The sequence below is a fragment of the Elaeis guineensis genome, chromosome 2 (assembly GCF_000442705.2).
Source record: "Elaeis guineensis isolate ETL-2024a chromosome 2, EG11, whole genome shotgun sequence".
NCBI lineage: Eukaryota > Viridiplantae > Streptophyta > Magnoliopsida > Arecales > Arecaceae > Elaeis > Elaeis guineensis.
The window spans coordinates 102201934-102228264 of record NC_025994.2 but is presented as its reverse complement, the minus strand read 5'-3'; the positions used below and the strand labels follow the sequence as shown (position 1 = coordinate 102228264).

The 26331-nt window shown below is 37.8% G+C and overlaps 2 protein-coding genes across 2 annotated transcripts; one reads left to right on the top strand and one right to left on the bottom strand.

The window, feature by feature from the left end:
• The first annotated feature begins 1811 nt into the window (after positions 1-1811).
• LOC105032329 (myosin-1) lies at positions 1812-23557 on the top strand. Its single transcript, XM_073252408.1, has 25 exons — positions 1812-2047; positions 2179-2765; positions 6327-6428; positions 6509-6652; positions 6753-6903; positions 7020-7047; positions 7192-7357; positions 7450-7513; positions 7631-7644; positions 7727-7811; positions 8450-8553; positions 8667-8805; positions 8941-9059; positions 9150-9302; positions 9401-9490; positions 11704-11781; positions 12690-12848; positions 14296-14499; positions 17327-17532; positions 17621-17756; positions 19772-19901; positions 20201-20347; positions 20435-20550; positions 21618-21827; positions 22546-23557. Exons 2-25 carry the CDS (start codon positions 2298-2300, stop codon positions 23074-23076), a joined length of 3744 nt encoding a protein of 1247 aa, XP_073108509.1. The 5' UTR covers positions 1812-2047; positions 2179-2297; the 3' UTR covers positions 23077-23557.
• A 1094-nt stretch (positions 23558-24651) lies between these two features.
• On the bottom strand, positions 24652-25891 carry LOC105032321 (chlorophyll a-b binding protein 13, chloroplastic). Its single transcript, XM_010906740.3, has 3 exons — positions 25652-25891; positions 25400-25561; positions 24652-25294 (listed from the first exon to the last, which is right to left on the bottom strand). Exons 1-3 carry the CDS (start codon positions 25793-25795, stop codon positions 24785-24787), a joined length of 816 nt encoding a protein of 271 aa, XP_010905042.1. The 5' UTR covers positions 25796-25891; the 3' UTR covers positions 24652-24784.
• Between the last annotated feature and the right edge of the window lie 440 nt (positions 25892-26331).

The window sequence follows — 26331 nt, the reverse complement described above, 5'->3', positions numbered from 1 at the left end:
TTAGTGGAGGAAAGGTGGTTGATGGGACCACAGTTGAAGTTTTTAGTGCCGCACCAATTTTTAAATGGGCCTTGGTGGTCCAAATCAAGAGCTAATACACTATAGACATCTACCCTAAAGAATGGGCTATTAACAAATGGGAATTGACTAAGGTGTCACAACAATGCCTTCCATTTTCCTAACAGAGGCATAGTGATGATGATAAGATTGACAATTACCTGATATATAAAACAGCCCATTTCATTGTGTTAGGTGAGAAGGATGTCCAATGAAGACCCTGTCGCTTAAAATCCCCCAAAGCAAAGTGGGAGCACGTTCTTGTTATGATTACATTACGAAAAGTAATATGAAGGAGAGCTTCCACTTCCCAACTGCTCTCCAAATCCAAGAGTGATATTTTTTAAATCCACTGGTGTTAGGTCAAGCCTAATTAGATACTGGAATATATGTTCGTACCCGTCTAAACTGCAACGTTCTGACTACTTTAGGCAGGCCATTTTTCGGCAGCTGATATCATTGTGTTTATTTTATGGACTGTGTACTTGCCTGTGTGATAAGATATTTTGTGTACATATTGCTCATATATTTTGAATAATTGGCCTTTGATTGTGAAACAATATAAAAGTTTTTCGTTTTTCTTTTTTCTTTGTTTTTTTTTTTTTTTACCAGTTGGTCTTTATAAATTGTAAAGCTATCTGGTCTCTATGTTTATCAATAATGGGTTTGCATGCTAAAATGCTAAATTTAGTATATGGCATGGATAAAAATCCTGGATGTGGGCATTTTTGTGCAGGTTTTTGCCAATCACCTTGATCCATGAATAAAGCAAAAAAATGTAGAGATATAAGGTGAATGCCCAAAATAGGAAGTTTGCATGCAAATCATGTATTCCACGTATCACATATATATTTTAGAGCATGTTTTAAAGAGAACTTTCACTACTTTTGATTCCAGGAACTACACACGATTATCCTGTGCAAAATACAAAATATCATATACGCAAGGATTGTCTCAACTGTTTGAGTTACCAATCACATCATACAATCTTTTAGTTTTCTAGTCAGTAATTGATCCCAAAGGACTAAAACCATCTTGATATAGCTTGCATTATTAAATCTCTTGCAACTTTTATGGCAAATTAATAAAAGTTTGCAGGAACCAATAGTTCGAGAAGAACACATGATCCTTTATACCTCAAAGGTGGTTGATTCATCGATCTTTTAGTTTGTACCATCACGCTTTCCTAAGAACTTGCCTCTTTTATGTACCGCAATTGGCCGACATGTCCAGACCTTTTAGTCATCAAAAGATAAAGAGTGTGAAATATGCTGTACATGACCTATAAGTCTTGAGTTGCTTGCTAATGGTGATCTAGTATGTTATGTCATAAACGATGCATCTTATCCATTTGGACCAACAAAGAGGCCACGTTAAAAGCACCATCCGTGAATCCTCACGGTTTTGGGATGGAATTAACGTATACACATATCCAAGCTTGATTAGGCTTATGTTTAAACGGAGCATGATGGATGGCAAATTGGTCATTTCGACCGCGTTAACCGTTATTTGTAACGTTGGAGGGGACGCTAGGATCGCCGGCATCAAACGGTCTAAACGGAGCTCGTCAAGAACATGACGATGTAACTACCCTCCCGTACCCTTCCAGGTTGACAAAACTGCCCTCCAATTGGAAAAGAAAAGCCACCGCAGGTCATACGGTCGGAGTAGCTCTAGAAGTAATTTTCTCTCATACGAAGGGTGTTCTAGTCTCCGAGTAGATTTTTCACTTTCATTACGCAAAGAAGACGGAAGGGGCCCCTTAGGAAATTTGAATTTCCGGCGAAGCAACCCTAATTTTCCTTCAAAGGTAGCGCTTTTAGTCCCCACCTCCTCCAACGGACGACAGGAATTAGGGTTAGGGCCTTGATTTTGGATCGGAGGCACCTCCACTACGCCCTCCCTCTCGTCATATTAGAAGCTTCGCCCCGCAACTTTTGCTCAAAGATTGCAGCGTTTAGTCTTCTTGCCGATTCCAAGATTGTCTCAGGTTCTTGGCCTTTGGTACTTGTTTTATTCGTTTTTTTTTTTTTTAAAGCACAGAAACTGTTGACTTTGGACTATCTTTTTATGTTTAATTATGATAAAAAAATATTATATCTTTTCCTTTGGAACTGCCAGAAATTTGCATTTTTGAGTTAGAGCTTGGAGGAATTTGAGGAAAGATTTGGTTTCGATGATGTTCACTGAGGAATTTAGGGTTGTCCTATTAGTGCTGTGAATTAGGGGTTTTGGTCACGATGTCAGCTGCCATGGTGGCTCGGAGCTCGCTGGAGGTAATGCTCGACATCCTCCGGCAGAGAGATGAACAGTCGCAGGATGCACCACCGCCTTTGCCTGTTCGTCCCACCTCGAGAGGCCGGTTGCCCTCATCGAGAAGGTCACTGCCCGTCAGTTTTAAGCTGGAAAATGGTGCACCCAAAATCTTGTTGAAGGACTCTGTGAAGAAGGAAGAGAGGTTAGATCACCAGCCTTTGAAGGAAGATAAGGAGGTTCTGTTGAAAAGTGGGATTTTTGGAAGCAAGAGGATAGTGCAGGTGGAACGGCCAGAAGAATCTCCATATGCTAAGATGCCAGAGTTAGAGAGCTGCGAGGAAAGAACGGATGAAACTGATAGTCCGGACTCTCCTGTTGCACCCTTGGCTTCAGCAGCTTCACTGGAAGATAAGTTAGGGTGGAGTGACACTATTGATTATGTCCTAAAGAAGGTAATAATGCTTAACTCCATTTTGTTTAGTTTATTATGTTTGTATCCAGTAGATTCTTTCCTATCATTGGAAGAAGAGGTTCATTACACCTAGTTTATTATGTTAATAAACATGAACATGAAACATGGTGACCTTGTGGGAATATTATTTTAGTAAAGTATCGTCCACACTAATGGTAATTGTGGCGTTAAAACATTACTGTGCCATGTTACTTTAGCTCTGAATATAATAATACTGAGTTTCTTTTTCCTCAGTATCATTGAATTAAACAGTATCAGAAGTAACATGCACCAGTTCTATAATTGTCAAAATATGCTATGTTGAAATATTCTGTGATCTACCTTTGGCACCTGCTTTAGGATGCTACTTTGCATACTTACCTGATTCATTAGTTTGCTTGGTTTCAGATTGAGATCCCTTTTACATAATTCACTTATTCTGAATGAATAGTTTCACTTGTACTAAGACAAAAGAATTCCTTTTCCTTGATTTGTATGTTTTGTATTCTTCAAAATGATGAGACATATGACCTCTGAGATAGCATCTTTATTTTATGGTGCAAGTAAAATGTATTTAAAATGTCTGTTAAATCTTTGCCTCAAACTTACCATGGAAATAGTGATGATTGATTAGTTGGTTGATGTCTTGCTAAGTGGTAACGTGATGTCTAAAGAGAAACTCAATTTTGGGTTAAAGATTCTAATATTTGAAGCCTTTGCAACTATAGCAGCCATTGAAGAAGTACAGTTCATCAAGAGCTTGATGTCTGGATATTAAAGGGCTTGATTGGGAAAAGCTCAGAATGTTCCAGCTCTAATCTACTAAATCTAATAGCCAAGTAATGATTGGATCAAGGATACTTAAATTTTTGTTTAAATCTTCTATAACCTCAACAAATTCTGTGTGAAATCTGAATACATATCACTTGCTATCATTGTTCCCAATTTGACTCAGTACAGAAATACATCAACTATATCCATGCATTGTTAACTGAAGTTAATTTAAATCATTTACATCTAGAATTATCCATTCACACACATACATATGCAAATATATCATCCATCAGCAATTGCCTTCAAAGAGAAGCATCAGTCAAGTAAGTTTGGTCATGTCATTTTTTAAAATTGTTATCAGATTATGTTTGAGCCTTCAATATGATTTTGATTTTTTTTCCCTTCTTCTCGAAGAAAGCTTTGGTGGGGTACTTATAATGGTTGGTGCATTTTTTTTCAGCAAATTCAGGTTAGAACACGATACGAGGACTACTTCTATGTAAGTTTGAGATTGTTTCACTCTGTCAATCCTACAAGTTTCACTTTTTGCTTTTTTTTCTAATTGATTTGAAACTCGACGTTAGGAGATGAATTTACTTAAGGAAGCAGAGGTGTAAATGTTATTTTTACAATTTCTGCAGCTGCTCTGAGTGAGAAATCATAATAACTGGGTGAGCACCTTGAAAACTAGTTTAAAGTTGACTGAACAAGTCATTGAAAATCAAAGGTATGTGTGGTCAAGATGGAGCATGATGCTTTGGAGGTCAAGATTGTCACTGTGGAAGAGAAGCTCTGAATTTGTGCCATCGAGATGCCACTACATTTAGGCTCTATAATGTTGGTCTGAGTAGGGACAAATCACACCACTGAACAGTGCAACAACAAGTTGAATATCCATATTTGGAAATGAACTAGTGTCAGCATCATGAAGGTGGCAATAATATCGGTAAGACAGTCGAGGCAAGATATCACCTTGGAAGCAGTGATGATCAAGAGCTTAAGCACAAAAATTTTGTTGGACCAAAAGAAAAGAGAGGGTTCAGAAAATTTTATAGGGTTCATACTTCATACAATTAAAGTAGTCTAGAGTGAAGTTCTCACGGCTTAAGAGATGCCAAGGACAGACAAAAAGATGAGAAGGTAATGGGGCATCTTTTAGTCAATATGTAGCACAAGAGGGTTCCCATGATTCAAAACAAATGAAATCAACATAATAGCACCTCAAAGAAAACCAAGAAAAGAAGTGAAATAATGTTGAAAATGTAAAACAACGAGAAAAAAGTGATAATAGGTTAGAAAAGGTTTGATATGGAGGCAGATAGCCAATTTGAGGTTGGAAAATAGTACGACCTTTGTTAAGAATGTTGACCTGTCAGGAATGGCTAACCAATTGGACTGCTTTTTGGTAAATGAGAAAGGATAACACAGCCTTTTATATGTGGTTGTCATGAACTTGCTTGCCAGAAAAAAAATATGAAGAATCATTTTTTTTTCATTATTCAGCATTTATTAAAGCAACTTCTTGAAACTTGGACCTTCATTTACCTTCCGAGGATTGGAGGCGAGAGTTTGAGAGGAGATTGAAAGCCCCAAATAACAACCAAAACTGCATGGCTTTCTAGTTGGCAAAAGATTGTTGGACTTTTAGAAATTTAAAAGACTTAGAGAAATTTAAATGTTATTATCTACATCACTAGCCAAGTCTAGGCAGTCACAGGCCTTAGCAGTTGTTCATGTTGTGCGACAACAATTCTGATAGAAAAGTACTAGACAATCATTGAAGGCATTATATGCTATCTAACCAAGGAGATCTAACAAAAAATGGAAAATTCTGAAGATTGAAGCCATGCGTAACTTTCTAAGATGTATTGGCTATTCATGGCCTATGTTATGAGTTGGGGATAATATATAGTTATGGGAAGCAGCTTGTTTATCGAATTCCATACCTTCTAAAGCTTTATCTTGTGTCAAAGAAGTGAAAGAAACATGACCCATAAGCAACAAGCACATGACAGCTACATAGTTTTATGGTGATGAGTCATTGGGCAAAGATAACATTACCAGTATCATAGTAATCCAATCACACATGGCCTGATACAAACCTTTGCAAGGTGCCCTGCTAGTCAATCCTTGCACATTTTATGTTGAGAAACTTGAGAAGCTGGTTTGGATGAGTTGCAGCAATGAAAAAGGAATCTACTAATGGGGGTTGATAACTCAATATATACAACTACACTGTACTATGGTTCTCTATTGTAGTATATGTGCATTAGTAAAGAGACTGTACACAAAATTATAAGGTGCAATTGTGCAACATGTGCATCAATAACTCTTATAGAAACATAATGTTATTGCGCATATAAATAAGAAACATTATAAATTTTCTATATTTTTCAATTTTAATTTTCATTTTGACACAGAAGAAGACTTTTTGTGTCTCATTACTTCACAAACATTCATTAGTCTTAGCCAATTAATAAATCAAAACTTCTGAAGGTCTGTGCATGTTTAGATTTGCCCTGAGAAACACTGATGCCATGATTCATTAGTACTGTTGATCATGCATTCCTTGATAATAATTTTTTTTTTTGGAATGGCTTGGGTTTTTTTAATTATTGTTCTGTTAGCTTTTGAACTACAAAGCCAAATTAATATCCATTGCAAATGCTATTGATTAACTTTTAATTACTATGTTGGGAGTGATCTTTAAATTTTTTATCTTCAGATTTCCGCTTCATTACTTCCAACTGAAACTGCTCATGCATAGACGTTCTCTCTTTTGTTTCAGAAAATACAGGTTTGGTGCTGGCTTCCAGATGCCAAGTGGGAGTTAGGAAAGATCCAGTCAGTTTATGGAGATGATTCTGATGTCATGCTGTCTGATGGCAAAGTGAGGTTTTAAGTTTGTGTTCCTTGATGAGCATTCGAATAAGTGACATTTAGATAGTTATTCGAAAATTTTCTGCCCAGGTTCTGAGAGTATCTGTAGAAAATCTCTTACCGGCAAATCCAGACATTCTTGATGGTGTGGATGATCTTATACAGCTTAGTTACTTAAATGAGCCCTCAGTTCTTCACAATCTTCAGTACAGATATTCTCGCGATTTGGTTTATGTAAGTTTTGTTGCAAGCAGACTTTTGCTGCTTTCCACTCCCGCACTGTGCTATTGCTGCATGCATCTATTAATTTACTTGAATGTTGTCCCTTTTGTAGACCAAAGCTGGGCCTGTTTTGGTTGCATTCAACCCCTTTAAAAAGGTTTCTCTATATGGAAATGATTTTGTTGCTGCTTATAGGCAGAAACTTACGGACAGTCCACATGTCTATGCAATGGCAGACACTGCCTACAATGAAATGATGAGAGGTGGAAGAATATTTTCCTTGAAAATTCTGTAGTCCTATGAATTTCGATGTACGTTTAAGTCATTGTACATGACCTTTTATGCAAGCATTTAAAATATCTTCTTCTGGATCCTGCAGATGGAGTCAATCAATCTATCATCATCAGGTATTTTTTTTCTTTTTTTAAATATTTTATGATATGTCATCATTTTTTTACTTGTCTGCTATTCTATCAATTCATAATTTGCATGTAAATTTTCATTAGATCACTTTGCTGATGGAATTTCAAATAATTGTTGTTTTGAATCAGTGGTGAAAGTGGGGCTGGAAAAACTGAAACAGCAAAAATTGCGATGCAATACCTTGCTGCTCTTGGGGGTGGCAGTGGGATAGAGTATAAGGTTCTGCAGACTAACACAATACTGGAATCATTTGGAAATGCAAAAACTTCGAGAAATGACAATTCTAGCCGATTTGTGAGTTCGCCTCGCATGTTGAACTTCTTAAATTGTTGAAACTATCCGCTGTTTTATCTACAGTATAATGTTTTCTCTCTGATGTGATCCAGGGGAAGCTGATTGAAATAAATTTTAGTTCTGCTGGAAAAATTTACGGTGCCAAGATCCAAACTTGTAAGCATGTTTCCATAAGTCATTGCTTCTTTGCAAGTGTACTGGATAATTTCCATATTTTTTTAACTCAACTAACAAGTTTCATTTGCCATGTCTTGTTCATCAAACACCGAGCAGTTCTTCTTGAAAAGGTATTAATCTGGCTGTTAGCACTTAAGATTATCAACTTTGTGCTGTTCCAAAGATTAAGAATCTTACATATTGCTTAAGCAGTCAAGGGTGGTTCAGAGAGCAACAGGCGAAAGATCATACCATGTTTTCTATCAACTTTGTGCAGGAGCTCCTCCCCATCTTCAAGGTGGTTATGTTGTTGTATTGATTGTTTTCATTGTTAAAAGTTTTACTTAGTCTATGCACAAATGTCTGTGTCATTTACTTCTATGCAATTTCATGCATTTGGTATTTCTAAAACACTTAAAAATATGTAGCAGTTATGCCAATTGTGGTTACATCTGATGTAAAAATTCATGAAAATAGGTGCATCCAAATTTTCAACCCCAGAGGTCTTTCGATCGAATTACAGAATCTAGATTTTGCATCATGTTTATATTTTACTGACAGATTATGGACTTGTGGTCATATTGTTCTACATATAAAACACATATTCTTTGAAAATAATAACTCATAATTTCTGTATTACAACTGGTTTAAAAGATGACTCTATTGTAACATTTATAGCCACTGTTTTCCACTGTTTTTGTTGGGTGCTGATTCTACTGATCTCATTAATTTAACCTTTTTGAACCTTGTAACTTTTGAAGGCTCCTAAATATTTTTTTCTAGTTAAATATCAGTATACGATACAACACTTCGTGCACCAATTCATGCACATATATGCATGTTCACACACACTGCACACACACATATTCAGACACCTATACTTAATTAATCACACCTTTAAGGATAATGATGTCCTTCCATGTGGATGTATTACAGAGCACTTGAAGCTAAAAGCAGCCAGTGAATACGAATATTTAAAGCATAGTGATTGCTTGAGAATTGATGATGTTGATGATGCTCAAAGATTTCAAATATTGATGGTAATTTTCAGATCATTCTGGCTGTCAGACCTATTAGTTTTCTGAATATCTTTTACTATATTAAACTTTTAACTGACTTGCTTATTTTTTATCCTTTTTTTCCATATGTCCAGCAAGCCTTGGATACTGTTCAAATCCCCAAAGAAGATCAAGAGAATGCATTTGCTATGCTTGCAGCCATATTATGGCTGGGTAACATTGACTTCTCAGTAATTGATAATGAAAACCACGTGGAAGTTGTTTTGAGTGAAGGTACTTATCTCTCTCTCTCTCTCTCTTTTTTTTTTTGTTTAATGTTTGTAGGTTTTTGACTTTTATTTTTATTATGTCACAGATGCTAGCATAAATTCTCACCTAAGTGTTTGCTTGGCTATTCATTCTGTACAGGTGTGATCAATGCAGCAAATTTGTTGGGCTGCAAAGTTCCTGATTTGATGCTAGCTTTATCAACTCATAAAATTCGAGCCGGGAATGATGATATTGTTCAAAAGCTTACATTACCACAGGTGTGACAATGACCGTGTCTCAGATACCTTATTTTCTGTGCAAACCACACTTATTTGATGAATCTTATGCTTTTTTTCTTTTCCTTATAGGCCATTGACACCAGGGATGCATTGGCAAAATCAATATACGTGGGCTTGTTCGACTGGCTGGTAGAACAAATTAACAACTCATTCCAAATGGAAAAATGCCGTACTGGGAGATCCATAAATATTTTAGATATTTATGGGTTTGAATCCTTTCATGTATGGATCATGTGCTGAAAGCCTGGAAATGCCATATTGAATAGATATTTGATTTGCTTAATCTTTCTTTTTGGACTAACACTTCATATATATTGCAGAAGAACAGTTTCGAACAATTTTGCATTAACTATGCTAATGAGAGACTACAGCAGCACTTCAATCGACATTTGTTCAAACTTGAACAGGAGGTGGGAATTTACATTTAGTTTAGTGCTAAGATTGCTTGGCATGCATGGTACCAAATCATTCTAAATGCGAATTGAAGGCAGCTTCTCAAGGACATTTAAATAGAATTGTATATTATTTTATTTATCTTGATTGACAAAATGTTAATTAAAATTTCTTTAAGATTCTGCTCTAGATCATGACAGAGTTCAGGATTGATTAAAAAATCCTCTATCTCATTGCTTGTTATATTCGAATTGTTAATGGCAAGGTCAGTTTCACTTGATTTAGAACATTGATTGTCATTATTTTAAGCCTTGTTGGAAACCAATGACCTAGATGGAACTTGCTACTAGGTCTGGTTATAATGTTTGAGAGTTGTTTTTCTTTTAAATTTTTAATACGGAAAAATTTAGTGTTTGGTAAGTGATTGTGGAAAGAGTAGGGAAAATGTTGTAGACGAAAAGAATGAAGAATGAAAGACAAAAGAAGAGAAGACTCCAGAAAACACAAGTACAAAATGTTGATTTTAGAACAATACTCTACTTAATTCACAAGGCATGCTAGAAATACTTGTTTACCATAATGTGATAAAATGTGAAAGAAACTTCCAAAACAGAAACTTATACCGATTTCAGTTTTTTTTTTTAATATATTATCCACAATCATAAGTAACGTGCCTTTTGTTTTTGTATGGATAAGGTTTTTAATTATCATTAATAAATTTCTGTAAGGGTACCTATGCTATAGAGTCTTTCATATATCCTTCCCCATAAGTTTTATCATAATTTCTTTGGCCCTTCTCTCTCTCCCTTTCTGCTCTTCAACTTGTATTGGGCCCTTAATTTTGGGCTTACTTCACTTTTAATTGCAGATTGCCATGTTATTGTTTATGGTTATATGATCAGTTTATTCTTTATGTATGCAACAAAAGTGACCTTAAATACCTATGTTAGTATTTTGTTCTAGTTCTATGTAAAACCCTTCTCAACATACTCACCTTAATAGGGCCCCTTTTTTTTTTGTGTAATTGCCTAATTGGGTCCAATTTATTTCAGTTGTTGCCAACCATTATGGTCAGGCTTGCCCTTCAGTTTTCCAGTATGTAAAAATATTGCTAACCTGGATTTAGACAACATGAATACAGAAAGATCGAAAATAAACAATCAAGTTCAGTTATATGGAAAAAAGAGTGGATCGCAAAATTGAGAATCCTTCAGGCCTATATATGAGGAACATGACTTTAATTACAAAAAATCCTTCTATTCTCTAGTGCTCAATAAGAGCATACTCCATTAGCATTACATTTGTTTATGGTGTTTAAAATTATTTTTATTAATATCAGACCGTTATAATAAGATTTAACTTGATTTACAAAATTGTCTGATCTTTGATTACCAAACACCATAGTGAACTCTGGCTTTTTCCTTATGACAGTGTTCTCAACTTAGCAAAGTACTTGTTTATTTTAAATTCTTATGTCATGATCATTAAAACTTTTGATACACTAGGCATGTACCATTTGACAATTTTAAGCCCTGAACATATTTTGGTGATCATGATGCAAACATTTACAATAAACTTTAGCGGCTGCTAAACATGTGTAATATATTGTTGCAGTTAATACTGTTTTTTGTTTTTATACTTCTCATCTGTTTTCATAACTTTAGCAATGTCAGCATTTTACTTGATTGCTCTCACATGATCTTTCTGACATCTGGTATCGCTATGACCTGTTTATATGATTGTTCTGGCCGATATTAGATGTTCTGTCTGTGTATGGTCTAACAATCTTGGTTCACCATACTGGACCTTACCGCCCCTACAGGGTATCCTGTACTGCCTTGTACCAGGCTTACTATATCATATTGGTAGCAAATCAATACTCAGTATGGAGGGCACAACAAGTGTCGGGACCATGACCCGACACTTGCCGACATTGTACTAGCATAGTTCTTGAACAGGTACTGAAAACTAGTATTTCAAACCATGCTGACAATTATCTGCAGAACGTTACAATGATGTTGGTTTACTTTTGCTCTCTTCAACTGTAATGCTAGTAATTATTTCCTTGGACTGTCAGGCATTGGATGATGCATCCTGGTTGTATGGTCTTTTTTTTTTTAAACTTTGCAAGCACTTTGTTGCTTGTCCCTGGTGATTGCTTTCTTGGAGAATTCTGGCATCACCATGTCCACCCTGCAATTCATGTTTTTCGTATCCTTTTTGCTTGCAGGAGTATATAGCAGATGGAATTGACTGGACCAATGTTGAGTTTGTTGATAACACCAACTGTCTAAATCTATTTGAGAAGGTATTTGTTGTAAATACCCATGAATGTGAAATGGTAGAAAAGTAATTGCTTATGTTTTTCCTTTCTTTCTCAAATTACACAATCATGGGAGATCTCATGTTTTCTAGTGCTTAAATTTTAAAAGCAGGTATGTTTTCTCTGGAAAATTGTACTGGCTTTCATTTTTGTTGGAGAGAAAATGCTAATAAGGTCATGATTGAGAAACCCATCAAACGTTGTTAGCTCTAAGCTCTAAGGTGGCTCCAACAATGTGGTGACTGTGGGGTGTAGTGGTTGGTGGGTTCTTGCTGCTGGAGGCCTCCTTTTTGAGGTCTCATGAGGTCTATTTTTTATGTACTTTCACTTAGACAAGAAATTTGTTTCAAGACCAGTTCCTGACCTTTTAGTTATCATGGCTATTGATGCCAACCTGTTGCCTGACATGGTACTTTAGTTCCTGTTTCATTAGCCTGACATAATCTTTTGTTTCCTGTTTTTGTGTTATTACATTGATTTACAACCTGAATTTAATTAAGGATACAAGTCATATATTCGACCATGGTCTGACCGTTACTGCACATTTGTATGATTCAATATTTACTTATATGCAACTCTGTGTTTGTGGTCTCATATTTGTATTTCGATGACCCCTTGCTACCATGATGGTGTTTCTGTATTGTATACAGAAACTTATTAAATATATTCATAAATAGTGCTAAAAAGGTTCTTCTATTATTATAGCTATTTTAACCAAGCACAACATAGGTGATAAGATTCTTTTGGCATGCATGCCAGACTAATGATGCTATAATCACTATTGTATTTCTATGTTTGTCCCTGATATGTTGATATGCACTTCTATAGTTTTGTATCTTGGACATATCATGTGTTACATGACAATAAGAACCTTTCTTTCCAATACATGGCAGAAGCCCCTTGGTCTATTGTCTTTGTTGGATGAAGAGTCAACTTTCCCTAAAGCAACTGATCTGACCTTTGCTAACAAGCTCAAGCAGCACTTGACTGGTAGCACCTGCTTTAAGGGGGAAAGGGGTGGTGCTTTCAAAATTTGTCATTATGCTGGAGAGGTTAGTAATTTTATATTATTTACTTCTGGACAGCTTGTTATTAGATAATGGAGCATTTTAGGTCTGTTGAGATCATACTTCATACTAAGGTTTGCTGACTCAGAACCGGATCCCATGCCGTTTGGCCGATGGTATAAGTCGGTACGTCTTCGTATCAGGTCCGAAATGACACGGAGATGAGGGAGGATTGGCGAGGAAGAGAGAGGGGGAGGAGGGAGGGAGAGGGAGGCCAGCGGAGATGTTGATAGTGGCTGAGGGCTATCAAGGCCTCCGGAGCTTCGCGATCCTCGATGAGAGAGATTAGAGAGAGAGAGAGATAGAGAGAGGGGGGAGAAGGGAAAGAAATGGAGGGAGGGGTAGGTGGTGGGGAGGCCATCCACCTGCAGGCTCTGTAGGTTCGAAATAGGGGCAGGTTTCTTGTTCATCATATTTTTTTTAAAAAAAAAAATGCAATTCACAATCGATGAATAGGGGCAGGTCGCCCTTGTTTCAAACCCGTGGCATTCGCAGGTGGACTTTTGCCTTTTGGCGGCCATGATGGCCCTCCGGCAGCCTCCCCACTACCTTCCCCTCCTTCTGTTTTTCTCTTTTCTCCTCTCTCTCTAATCTTTCTTGCAGAGGACTGCGGAGCTCCGAAGGCCTTGGCGGGCCACCATCGGCCTTTCCATCTCCTCTCCTCCTCTCCTCTCTCTCTCTTTCTTCCTCTCTTTCCTTCTTCCTTGCTCCATTTTCGCCAACATTCCAAATCAAGTATCCAAACTGCATTGGTTACCCCCCAATATGGTTTGGCATGCCTTGAACCACGCGATTCAGGGTGGTTCGGCGAACCTATCTCCATACTATCATAATTTGGAGTTATTATTATGATTTTCCCTAGAATGTGACACTTCATAGAAGGCATGCTCTTCACCATGTTCATTTTTGAATAATATTGTTCATTTTTCAAAGATACAGAAGATGACATTTTAGTGCACCATTATTAACTTAAATTATTAGTACAAAAGTTTCTATTGAGCATGGTTGTTCCATGACCTCCAAAATCCTAGCTTAACTGTATTGGTTCTGCTTGCATTTCTTTGGCGGCGTCATCAGAGATTTCTCATGGACTTGGTTGGTTAACAGTGAAAGAAATTAGGACGTGGGGTGCTTGCCTGAAGCATTAAAGGGCATCATTAAATAATCACCTCAAAAACAATAGTGAAGCAACTGAAGAAAAGCAATAAACAATGAATGAGTGGATTCAAGAGATTTTTTTTTTCTTTTTTTTTTTTTTTTTGACGGTTGAAACTTCACATCAACCTGACATTCTGCAATAAACCCATGTTTTTAAAGGTGTCAGATATGGTGCTATCCACTTTATTTACAGATCTGCCTTCCATGTTAATACTTTTTTATATTGCATTCACAAATCAACTTTTCAATATGACTAACAGTATAGAAATATCAGGTTATGTATGACACAAGTGGCTTCCTGGAGAAAAATAGAGATCCATTACATTCGGATATTATCCAGCTGCTTTTATCATGCTCCTGTCAACTTTCTCAGCTATTTGCATCCAATGTACTTAGTCAGTCTCAGAAGGAATCAAATCTTTTGAGACAACCATGTAAGGTTGATTCACAAAAGCAAAATGTTGGGACAAAATTTAAGGTATCATCTCGTTTAAACATGTACAAAAAGTTTTTTATCATCTGACAATTTAATATTCTTAGTGATCACTTTAGCAATTTTGTGGTTGTATTATGTATGGGTCACATATGACTAAATCAGGAATGGACTTCCCTTGTAGATTCATTTGTGAGTTTTGTGTTTTATGGAAAATTGAACTATTGCATGCTGGTGGTGGTCCAACCTGGTACTGGCATCGTAGCATGCCAAGTACTTGCAGGTTGCCGATACCATGCCAGTGCCCCTATGCTGATAAGGCACTGGCACAATACATGTCATGCTGTGCCTTGCTGATCAGCTTTTAAATCCATTGATTATGGCATATGGTCTTTCTTTCTTTCTTTTCTTCTTCTTGTTTTTTTGAGAAAAGGCATATAAACTATTTAAAGCACATAGACTGAGTATTACTTCATTTTGCATTATTGCATCATTCATCCACTTGCTCCATGATTAAATGGTATCATGTCAAGAGATTTTTTTTTGTTCCATAAACTTCAAAGACCAAATGCAGGGTGCTAACTCACCTTGCCAATATTCAATACTCGATTTGATTGTCTTGTCAATCATATTTTGGTGAATGTTCATTGGATTTCCAGCTGGATTGCCAATTCACTGCCAGTCACTAGAAACATGATTGAATTTTGATGAAGCTTGAAGACTTTGGTTCCAAATTTCTCAGGGACCTTAAATTTGAGTGCTGCTTTAGTTTTCTCTCTTGGTGAGGTTCATCTTCCTCTCACTTTGACTTCTGCTGCCTGTCTGAACCTGACAGTTTATGTTTGTTTGGTCTCAATTCGCCCAACTTCGTTTTGCCTTTTAACATCTTCTTGGCATTTCTTCCACATTATTGCTGGATTTCTTTGACAACTTTACATACTCGATTCTCTGGTGACTAGGGTTATTTTTAGGTGGTGTTTTGATATCATCCACTTCCTCCCTTACATCTCCATTTTGTTTTTCAATCAAGATATCTTTAGCATTTTTGGATCTTTTTCTGATCTTTCTATTTTCTTTTGATCTCAACTTTAAGTATATTGGAGTTTTCTCTGTTTCATGTGGCCTACAAAATGTTCATTACTTTGTTATTTTGCCTTGTTGCCCTTCTGTGTATGACATGGTCATAAAATCTTCTCTTTCAACAGCTGCACTTCACTTGTGTTTTGTGTTTATAAACACTAGTTCATGCACTGACGTTGGATGGGGCTACCTCCCAGATATGGATATTTAGCTTGCTGACAAGCATGACTCACGTGGTCTAGCTGTTGTTATGTATTAAGTGTACATCTTCATGGCTCATATGCGCAGCCTTGTTTTTCTCTCCAAAAACATCGTGTGATTTTAAATGTTTTATGCTCAGTAGCTCATCATTTGACTCTGATTGGCATAGGATTGATTGGAGAATATGCTCTTACCTCGTGACTGTAACTCTGTCATCATTCTTTCAGTCTCCTACTTTCGGATAGCTTGTGAAGTCTACGTTCATCTCCTTGAAATTTATATGTAATTGAGTGGGCCATAAGTTCTAGCGACTCTGAAACATCCATTCTGCTTAGCAGCGCAAATGGTCCATGCATTAATTTTGTTATGATGTGAGGTTTTTGACCATTGTTTTTCTAGTTTTTCCTCCATCTTCGATGCATGGGTGTATTGTTTCTATGATCAGTAGCACTTGTAGTAACTTTGATGCATCTTTTTCCAAAGTTCTCCTCAAGATCACGTACCATGCATTAATGGTATTATTCTGGCTTCAATTTTCCATACCATCCTCTTGTTTTGAGCAAGATTCTATGGGCTTGAGCATTGAGACTTGTTTAGATCATGGTGTTTCTTTCTTTTCATTTCTTTCTTTTCATTGTATACCTTTTCTCCTAGTGTCCTGTTTGGTTCCACCTGTGAGACTGTTTTTTCCATATTTTTCTACAGGTGAGACCATGTTTCAAGTTAGTGTTCTCTGCAATGTATCATTTTCTATCGTGCGAAACTGTAGGGGCTATTTTTTGACAAAGATATTAAGTACTCATCTTTCATCTAGTGAAACCAAGTATCCTGCCTTATTTGATATTGGTCTTCTAATTTGAGCTTTCCCTTGTACACCTGTGGGCAAAACCTATTCTCATTGACTATTGCTCTTTTTTCAAAAATAAATCTATTGGGAGATTATCAGTGGCCTGTTGGTGCAGTTGAAAGTCCAAGAGAGTTGGATCGTTTCATGTACAAGAATACCTTGAAGAAGAGAGGGAAGAAAGATGGTCTTCATGCATGCTAGGAATTTTGTAGAAAGGATTCCTACATGGATGAGTCCTTGTGATTGGAGTCTTAAATTGCTAGGAAGTTTCTTGATGAAATCTTAGGATGTTCATGATTCTTTTTAACATGATGGTAGTCACAGTAGCCAAAGTTTGTTTTGCTACTTTTAAATATGTACCAAAACAATTCTCTCGATTGTTTATTTTGGTGAATGTTTGATATGGAAAAAAACTTAAGTGATGTTTTGAATGCTCTCAGTTATTGTTCGAGTCTTGGAGTATGCAAAAATGTTTATGTTGAAATTTTAACAAATTACTCAATTCTTCATAATTCTTATCTGAAAGTAGCGGCCCCAGAATTTAATTTAATTCATCAATCATGTGAAGACATCAATTTTGCTGTTCTCTTATTACTTTCCTCGCTTCAATGATGTTGGTTACATATCCAATATACCAAAGAGATAATTGCACATGAAGCTAAAATTTGTTGATGTGATGAGGGAATTCTTGTCATGGGTTCACTGCATTTTATGCAATTTTATGTTTTATTGGTATGTTTTTAGGGTCAATTATTCAAGCTGATGCAGCGGTTAGAGAATACTACACCTCACTTTATTCGATGCATTACGCCAAACAGTAAACAGCTTCCTGGCATGTATCAACATGATCTTGTCTTAGAACAGCTTAGATGCTGTGGAGTACTGGAAGCTGTCCGGATATCAAGGTCAGGCTATCCAACTAGAATGAGACACCAGCAATTTGCTGAAAGGTAGCCCTCCATTTCTTCCGAAGCTTTCAAAGAAACAGCACCTTAATATCAATGATGGCTCTTGACATGCCTTGTATTTCTCTTCTAGGTACGGCTTTCTTCTCTTAAAGAATCTAGCATCCCAAGATCCACTCAGTGTTTCAGTCCATGTTCTACGACAGTTCAATGTCCCACCTGAGATGTATCAAGTTGGTTACACGAAGTTATTTTTCCGCACAGGGCAGGTGATTGTCTTCTCATGTCCTTCTACCACATATATTCCTTTTGAGCTTGTTCACATATTTATGAATGTCAAGTTTATAGCTTATTGATTAATAGATGTCTTCCGATGAAGTTGGGATTTCTCTGAGGTTATCTTGAACAATATAGCCCTTGCAGCTAAAGAAAGTTCATCATAAACTCAGATAGTTTATAATTTAACCTATGGTTACTTGTATCCAAGAGATTACAGAATTTGCAGATGGAAAATATATCTTATATGCTGCAACTACAAATTTCTTTGTTGAATTTTGTATCTTAACATCTATTTACTTTTACCATCACAGCTGATACTAAGTTCATATGGCCTGCTATTGTAATAAATCTTGGAGCTTCTTTTTCTTCTTAAAAAGGCGAACTTTTGCCATTTCTCAGATAAAAATCCAGTTGATTCTTCCTTAAGTTACGATAACAGCAATAGACATAACCGGCATGCATCAGTCAACTTGCATGGGTGCCTTTCTGAAATCATCACCATTCATTTCTAAAATGACCTGCATCCAGTGTTGATAAAGTTTTTTGTTTAGGATTTCTTAGGGCCTGGAATCTCTATAACTGTGCAATATTCTGATTAATGCTAGACAGCTGGCTTCATTATTTCCCTAAATAAGCCGTACCCTTTCAAAAACATGTAGTGCTTGCAGATACCTTAGAAGCACCTCTCCACTTTAGCCTCCTCACTTTAACAGTAGTTAGGATGCCTTTATCAATATTTCATCTTTTCTGATTATCAGATCCAAGATGGCAAGTATGATCATATCAGGGTATCCTTGGGCTATTGACTATGTCTTGGATCTTATCCATATGTATAGCTACTGAAACCGTATTCCTTTCTCTTTAATTACCACTATATCACAGAAAGATAATATTATAATATATCTTAATCAGTGACTTAATTTGTTTATGGAAAGAATATGAAAAAATGGGACCTAGCCTGACCTTAGAGCAATGTTTTACATCTAGGGGGTGTTTGGTTCGCAACCGGAATCAGAATGGAAATGAAAATCGGAATGGCTTAGAATCGGAATCGGAATGGCCAAATCTTCCGAAACATTTGGTTCGTGACCAGAATCGGAATCGGAATTGGAATGAAAAATTGAATCCATAGAGGAGAGTAGGGATTGAGGGGGTGTTTGGTTCGTAACCGAAATCGGAATGGAAATGAAAATTGAAATGGCTTGGAATTGGAATCCTCTGAAGCGTTTGGTTCATGATCGAAATCGGAATCGAAATTGGAATAAAAATTTGAATCCATAGAGGAGAGTGGAGATTGAGTTCTATATAGATTGAGTCATTTTCATTCCATCCCCGAATCAGAATCGGAATGGAACTCTTCCCAACCAAACGGTTGGAATAGGAGTCATCCATTCCGATTCTGATTTCAGACCCCCACTCTTCCCAACCAAACACCCCCTGAGTTCTATATAGATTGAGCCATTCCCATTCCACCCTGGAATCGGAATGGGACTCCTTTCAACCAAACGGTTGGAATGAGAGTCACCCATTCCGATTCCAGACCCCCACTCTCCCCAACCAAATACCCCCCTAAAACTTTAGTAATGTTGCAGAACTAGTAATGCTTGACTTCTTATCTTCGATGATTTCAGCATACCTGATAGTTTAGTTTTCTTCTTAACGCTTGTCGAATCTATGTGTGATAATCATGCTCCAAATCAATCAAAACCATGTGCATGATATTATTTTATTTAGATACTCTATCATCTTAACAATAAAAAATAGCCCTAGAATTCTTGTTACTCCTCTTTGCGATTGAATAAATGAATCTTTCTTTGCTACTGCGGTTGTACTTCCTAAAAAGGATATAGAAGATCTATATACATCCGTAACTTTCTTTTTAATTATATTTTAGTTAACCATGTGTTGCCTTGTTTTATCGATCTTTTGGGCTTAAGGTCTGTATTGCTGTTGCTGTATTCTTTCTATGGATACCCTTTTATATTAGGGCACTTATGATTTTTAGGTTGCTGCATTGGAAGATGCTAGAAACCGCACTCTGCAAGGGATTCTTTGGGTTCAGAAAAACTTCCGTGGTCATCAAGCCCGTTGTTATTACCAGGCACTCAAGAAAGGAGTAACTACACTACAATCATGTAATGCTTGCACATTATATAATCTCTCTGATATGCTCTAGATAACCTAGCATCCTAACAATTGTTTGATGGGTTCTCTCTTTAATTTTTATCTTTGCCGCCTGTTTTTTCGCTAGAACTTTTTTTGAGCCATGGAAAATTTTTGGCTATATCAGTGACCTGCCCATTGTTTTCATCTCTCTTGTTTCTCTTATTATTGGTAAAATGCTTTGTTCTCTTTTTCCAGAAGAATATCATTTGATTGTATCGTTTGATTGTTTTCATCTTAATGCATGTTATTGGAAATCTGTGCTTTGTAGTTGTCCGAGGTGAAAAGTCAAGGTGTGAATTCAAAGTTTTAGTAAAGAGATGGAGGGCAGCTGTTCTCATACAAAAGCACGTGAAGCATCAGATTGCAAGGACAATGTTTGATGACCCGCTGAAGGATATCATACTTCTGCAGTCTGGTAGCGTAGTTGCAGCTTGTAAGGAGATATTATGGGTTCTTATGATTGCAACGAATGATCCTCATTCTCATTTGCTTTCTTCTGCAGTTATTCGTGGGTTGTTGGCAAGGAATAATTTTGTCGTTATGAAAACTAGGGAGATGTCAAAACTCGATCATGTGAAAGATAACAGTGATCCAGACAAGGATCTTCCAGAAATGAAGGTAATTTATTCTTGTTTATTTTAAGAGTTGAAAATGATGCTATCCTTCTACCTTTTTCTTTCTCTAATTTGAGGGCTAAATGCTATATCAGAAATATGGAATTATATGATATTTTCATGAAATCCATTGGATTAGAAATTCTCATGAGACAGTTTTTTTGGGCTAATTTTAAAGCTAAATTCTGTATCAGAAATATGGAATTATATGATAGCTTCATGAAATTCATTAGATTAGAAATTCTCATGAGACACAGAATTTGATCTGTAGTTGCTCAATTCAATATGTTGTGATTCATGGTGCCCCTAAAAGACTATTTGTATTGTTTATATCATTTTTGATCTTTCATTTTGAAAAAAGGTAAGTTTACATTGTATTAAAAAAATTTGTGCAAACGCTTCCTTGGGGTATCTCCATTGTGCCACTCTGATCTAATTTCTGGATGGCAAAAGGGGAAAGCTCAATGGGGCCATTTTGTTTTGTGTGATGTTAAAAGGCTTAGTCTGCAAGCGTGGTGGAGTGGGCTTGGGCCCTGGTGCAGTTAATTTGTACCAAAAAAAATGCCATAGATTAGGTCTGTCCCCAGTCTACCCCTTGCAGGACCCTGGATTGGTGAGACAATGACTGGGTAATGGCCTTTTTAAGAGGGGAAAGCTCAATGAAAGGCACGAGTTAAGAATTTGCAGATGAGTGGGTATAAAAGAAGAGGAGTGCATAAGTACTGTGATGGCTGTTAATAATCTTCTGGATTAGTTAGTTTAAAATGGGATTCTGTGTTGGAATTCTTATGCTTTCTCCAGATTACATTGTATCACAGACTTGGCAAATGCAGGACGTCAAATGTTAGATTGTAAGGTTACTTTTCTTTGTACACCTTCAATTTCTGTTCTTCATGCATGGATTTTCATCTAGCTGCTAATAAATTCATAATATCATGTTTAGATCCTTTGAGCACTGCATTATTGTGGACAGCTAGGATTGACATTTTACTTGTTCATTTATGTTGCTTGTTTGAAGGTTTTAATCTCCTTTTCTTCTATAATTGAAACTAAAAAAGCTCTGAATGTCAGGCTACCAACAAGGACTCTCAGGTGCACCCTTCAGCTTTGGCTGAATTACAGAGGCGGGTGCTGAAGGCGGAGGCAGCTTGGAGAGAGAAGGAAGAAGAAAATGCCATCCTAAAACAGCAAGTTCAACATTATGAGATGAGATGGTCAGAATATGATGCAAAAATGAAGTCTATGGAAGAGAAATGGCAGAAACAGCTGACTTCTTTGCAGGTGAATTTCCCACTCTGTGAAAGTCTCATGAAGCTTTCAGAAATGGCGGTATTCCTTGTTAATAGATCTCATTCAGACCATTATTTACTGTTGTACTGGTTGTAATGGCCATTATATCCCAGTTAAACCCCTGAAAGATTTTGTTTTGAAATAAAATAATGGTCATTATAACAGTCATTATTAGCTTCTGTAGTGGGAATAATGAATTAATAACAGCAAGATTTTAGAATTCATAGTTAAATATTGTTTTTGGAGCTGGAATTTAAGCAGAATGATATCATGTGAATAAGCCAAACACTGAAAATGTCATGTGTTGGCCCTTACTGTATGACAGTAATTAAAAGTGGATAGCAGGTAAAAATAAGGTGTTTAAGTACCTCTTATTATACAATGTGATCAAGGGCCTCCAAAATTGCAGCCATTACAGCAACCACTATTTTAAACCATGGTTATCTTTAGCTACTATAGTCTCTGCGAGTAAAATGTATTTGTGAATTAATACAGTGCTATGACAGCCGTCCTTTCTTATCTGCTGATAATTTCTATCTAAAAAACTGTTCCACTAGACGAATGAATTGACAATAAACTCTCAACAGTGAATATATGATGCTATTTGTATTTGTCTTAAAATGTTTGAAACCTTTTTTTTTGTAAAACCATGCTTGATCCGGCAATCAATCATGGGTGAGTACCAAATTATCATGCACTTTATTTACAGGTGAGTCTAGCTGCGGCCAAGAAGAGCCTCGCTGCAGATGATTTGGCAAGCCAACAGGGAAGGCTTGACATATCCCCACTCCAATACTCCTATGACTCTGAAGATACCATGTCTGCTGGGACTCACACGCCTGAAGGCACTCCAGCTAAACCTTCCCATGCTTCTGATGCTGGACTTGTAAGAAATTCTAATGGCACCCAGAGTGCAGTTAGCCACCTTGTAGCTTCTGACGCTGGATTTGTAAGAAATTCCGATGGCACTCATGGTGCGGTTAGCCACCTTGTAAAGGAGTTTGAGCAGCAGAGACAGGTCTTTGAGGATGATGCAAGGTTCCTTCTTAAGGTGAAGTCGGGGCATTCAGGTTCCAGCATAAACCCGGCTGAAGAGCTTCACAAATTGAAAGCCCGGTTTGTGACTTGGAAGAAGGATTATAAGGTTCGGTTAAGAGAGACAAAAATTGTACTTCATAAGCTTGGTAGTCCTGAAGAGAGGACACGCAAGAGATGGTGGGGCAATTGGAGCACAAAATGATGATGAAAATTCTTCGTTAACATATGGCTTTTTCAAGCATGGCGGGCATTTCTTCAATGCTGAGGCATGAAAACAGGGAAGATGTTTTGTGCAAAAAGCTGAAGAGATGTATGTTCTATCCTATCTCTGGATGAAGTGGATTTCATGCCTCTTCCCAGTAATTCTGTTTCCGTGCTTTGTTGCATTACTCTACGTGCCTCTGGTGCATAAGAGGCTTGTATATCTTCCATTTTTTTGTTGTTATTAGGGGAGTAGTTAAGAACCTGTAGCTTAAGAGAGAGATGAGGATGTGAGAGGGGAGAAGTTATAATGTATATAGTTTGTTGTATGTAATTTAATCCCAAAATGTAGAATTTAGATGTTTGTGCACTGAAAAAATCTGATGTTACATTGTCATTCTGAGAAATAACAATGTAAGCATAAAATGACAATTTTGAAAGCCAAGAAATTTGAATGATATACTTGACATATAATTTCCCTAGTTGTACCATGGCATTGGTATACTTTAGAGCATAACGTTCATCCAGGCCCCTAATGCAAGCTTGTATCGGCAGAATTTCGTGTCATATGCTGGTTGAAGAATTAAATGTGAATCTCACATCAATATCATTATGTTGAGTCGATAACAAGTTGTTTCTAAATAAATCTATTCTTTTGTGACTTGTTTGTGCTTGTGTTTGACAAATTGAGAATTCCTGCAAAAATATAATATAATGAGTTGAAAAAGGAGTGTGCAAATGGTGTTGGAATCTTGTCAAGTGTGTATCAGTCAACCTATCATCTCTTCTGAGCAAAGAAACAAATGGTGAGGAAGAATGCTTTTTTATTTTTTTAAAGTAGTGAGGAAGAATGCTTTTGGTTTGCTGAAAAGCTTAGAAAACTCAAGGTATGACCTATTTGCTTTTACTTTATGTTTGACTTCACTCTATCTGAATAAGAAATTATGAATCTCATGACCTTTTGGTGGCGGAGAGTATTCTCTAACCGTGCTTCATGGTAGGTCTACAGTTTCTTCTAAGAAGCTACATATACTGTGTTCGAACAGGCGGCAAATCTTAAAGGATCATACAAGCTAAGCTGGGCACTCAAATGTTGTTTACGTTTTGAATGTTCATCTGGTTCCCCTTAAATTTCTTCTGTACTCTGGTTATGATGGATGATCATGAATGACAACATACAGGATTCTAAGAGCTATCATAGGATCAAGTTCAATGAGTGGAATAATATCGTGGTTCATGTACCCTTGTTCACAAAATAATTACGTTAACAGAATATTATTACATCACTGAAAAATGATAATCTCATCATTGACTCTTTGCTGATGACCAATCATGTCCATGTTCTGCTGATAATCTTCATAGAATTGTACTTTTCAGCTACCTTCTTCCGGATGAACACCTACCTAGTAGCGAAATAAAAATTCCTTTTCTTTTTATAGTCATGGTTTTTTCTCTTGCTGAGAATTTTCTTCATCTTGTCCTCTCAATGGATGAGAAAGGTGGAGTGTGGTCAACAGTAGCAAAGGTACGCAGAAAGGATGCTCAAACTATGAAAGGCATCAACAAACATTAGAAATTAAAGAGAAATCATCCCAAATCTTATGAATCATACATTGCCATCCAACTGGTTGACTCAGATTGATGCAGTCTCAACATCCTACTTAAAAGTAATCCACAACAGCTTCACAGATTCTTCCGAAATGCGAGACTTAAGAGCCCGGTACAAACTTGGTGGCGTAGACCCAGGCATTGTTGGCGACAGGGTTGTCGAGATGGTCCAAGAGGTTCTCGAGCGGGCCCTTCCCAGTGACAATCGCCTGAACAAAGAATCCGAACATGGAGAACATCGCCAGCCTCCCGTTCTTGATCTCCTTCACCTTCAGCTCGGCGAACGTGGTGGGGTCGTCGGCGAGGCCGAGGGGGTCGAAGTAGGTGCCGCCAGGGTAGAGGTCGTTGCCTTCCCCGACTCCGGGCAGGCCATTGATGCGGTACCCTTCGACGAGGCCCATGAGGACTACTTGGAACCCCAGGACTGCCAGTATGCTCTGTGCGTGGACCAAGTTGGGATTGCCGAGGTAGTCGAGCCCGCCTTCGGTGAAGATCTGAGCTCCAGCTTTGAACCAGATCGGCTCCTTGAAATCCACCCTCACCCATTTCTCCAGGACTTCGGGGGTGATGCAACCGAGCGCACCCAGCATCGCCCACCGCCCGTGGATCACCTAAAACAGCATTCATATATGTATACATATCGCTTAGTTTATTATTTTTCTTTTAGGCGGCGGCAGATTCGGTGGTTCAGTTTTCTAGTGATGGCGCTGCGGTACCTCGAGGGCTCGGTTCCTTGCGAAGGCTTCAGGGTCCGCAGACAGGCCAGCGGTGTCCCATCCGTAGTCGCCGGGGAATTCCCCGGTGAGGTAGGAGGGGGTTTGAGCCGAGAAGGGTCCCAAGTACTTGACGCGGTCTGGCCCGTACCAAAGCTCGTTCCCCTGGTTTAAGGACAATACTGTTCCTTAATTCCCGAGAGAATTCTACATGGTATGGAATTCAGATATGTGCAGCTAAGAAATGGTGCTCACCATGGTGAACTTTCCATTGCCCATGGAGACGACATCTCTCAGAGGGTTGGAAGTTGAGGCCCGGGTCTGGCCGAGGAAAGGCGTCGGGCCGACGATGGTGGTGGTGCGAGCGGAGGCTGCTGTTAGTGTCGCCGCCATCTGCATGTACGGGTGTCCTCTTGGTTGATTTACGAGTTGATCGTGGTGTGTTTGTAGTTCTCTCTGGGGTGGAGAGGGAGTGTGGAGTGGAAGGAGGGAACGGGAGGTATGTAGGGAAGGGAGGGGGGAAGGAGTGGTGGGGAACGCGTGGAGAAGCGTGAGGTGGAGATTTCTCGGAGTTGGTTTGGACCAATGGGAGGGCTACAAAGGATTTGGAGAATCTCCAACACATCCATTCTATCTGCGTGTTATCTTCTCCCGAGCCCAAACCGATCCCTGAACTGGTTCGATAGTTTGGGTTTGGTTCACAAACGTTGTGAGGAGAATGCTCGTTCGTCTCTCGATTTGACATCGGATGATTTTTCTGACCTGTGAGTTCGGAACTGATGTCTAAGCTGGTCCCTGTATCATGTGGCTTGTAAATCCTGACCGAATGTCAGAACATTCCATGAGTCGCTCAATTCTAGCAACTGTGGAACACCAGCTTGCATGGCCCCCAGTAATGCATACATATCGAAATAATCAACTCACTACAACAAGGA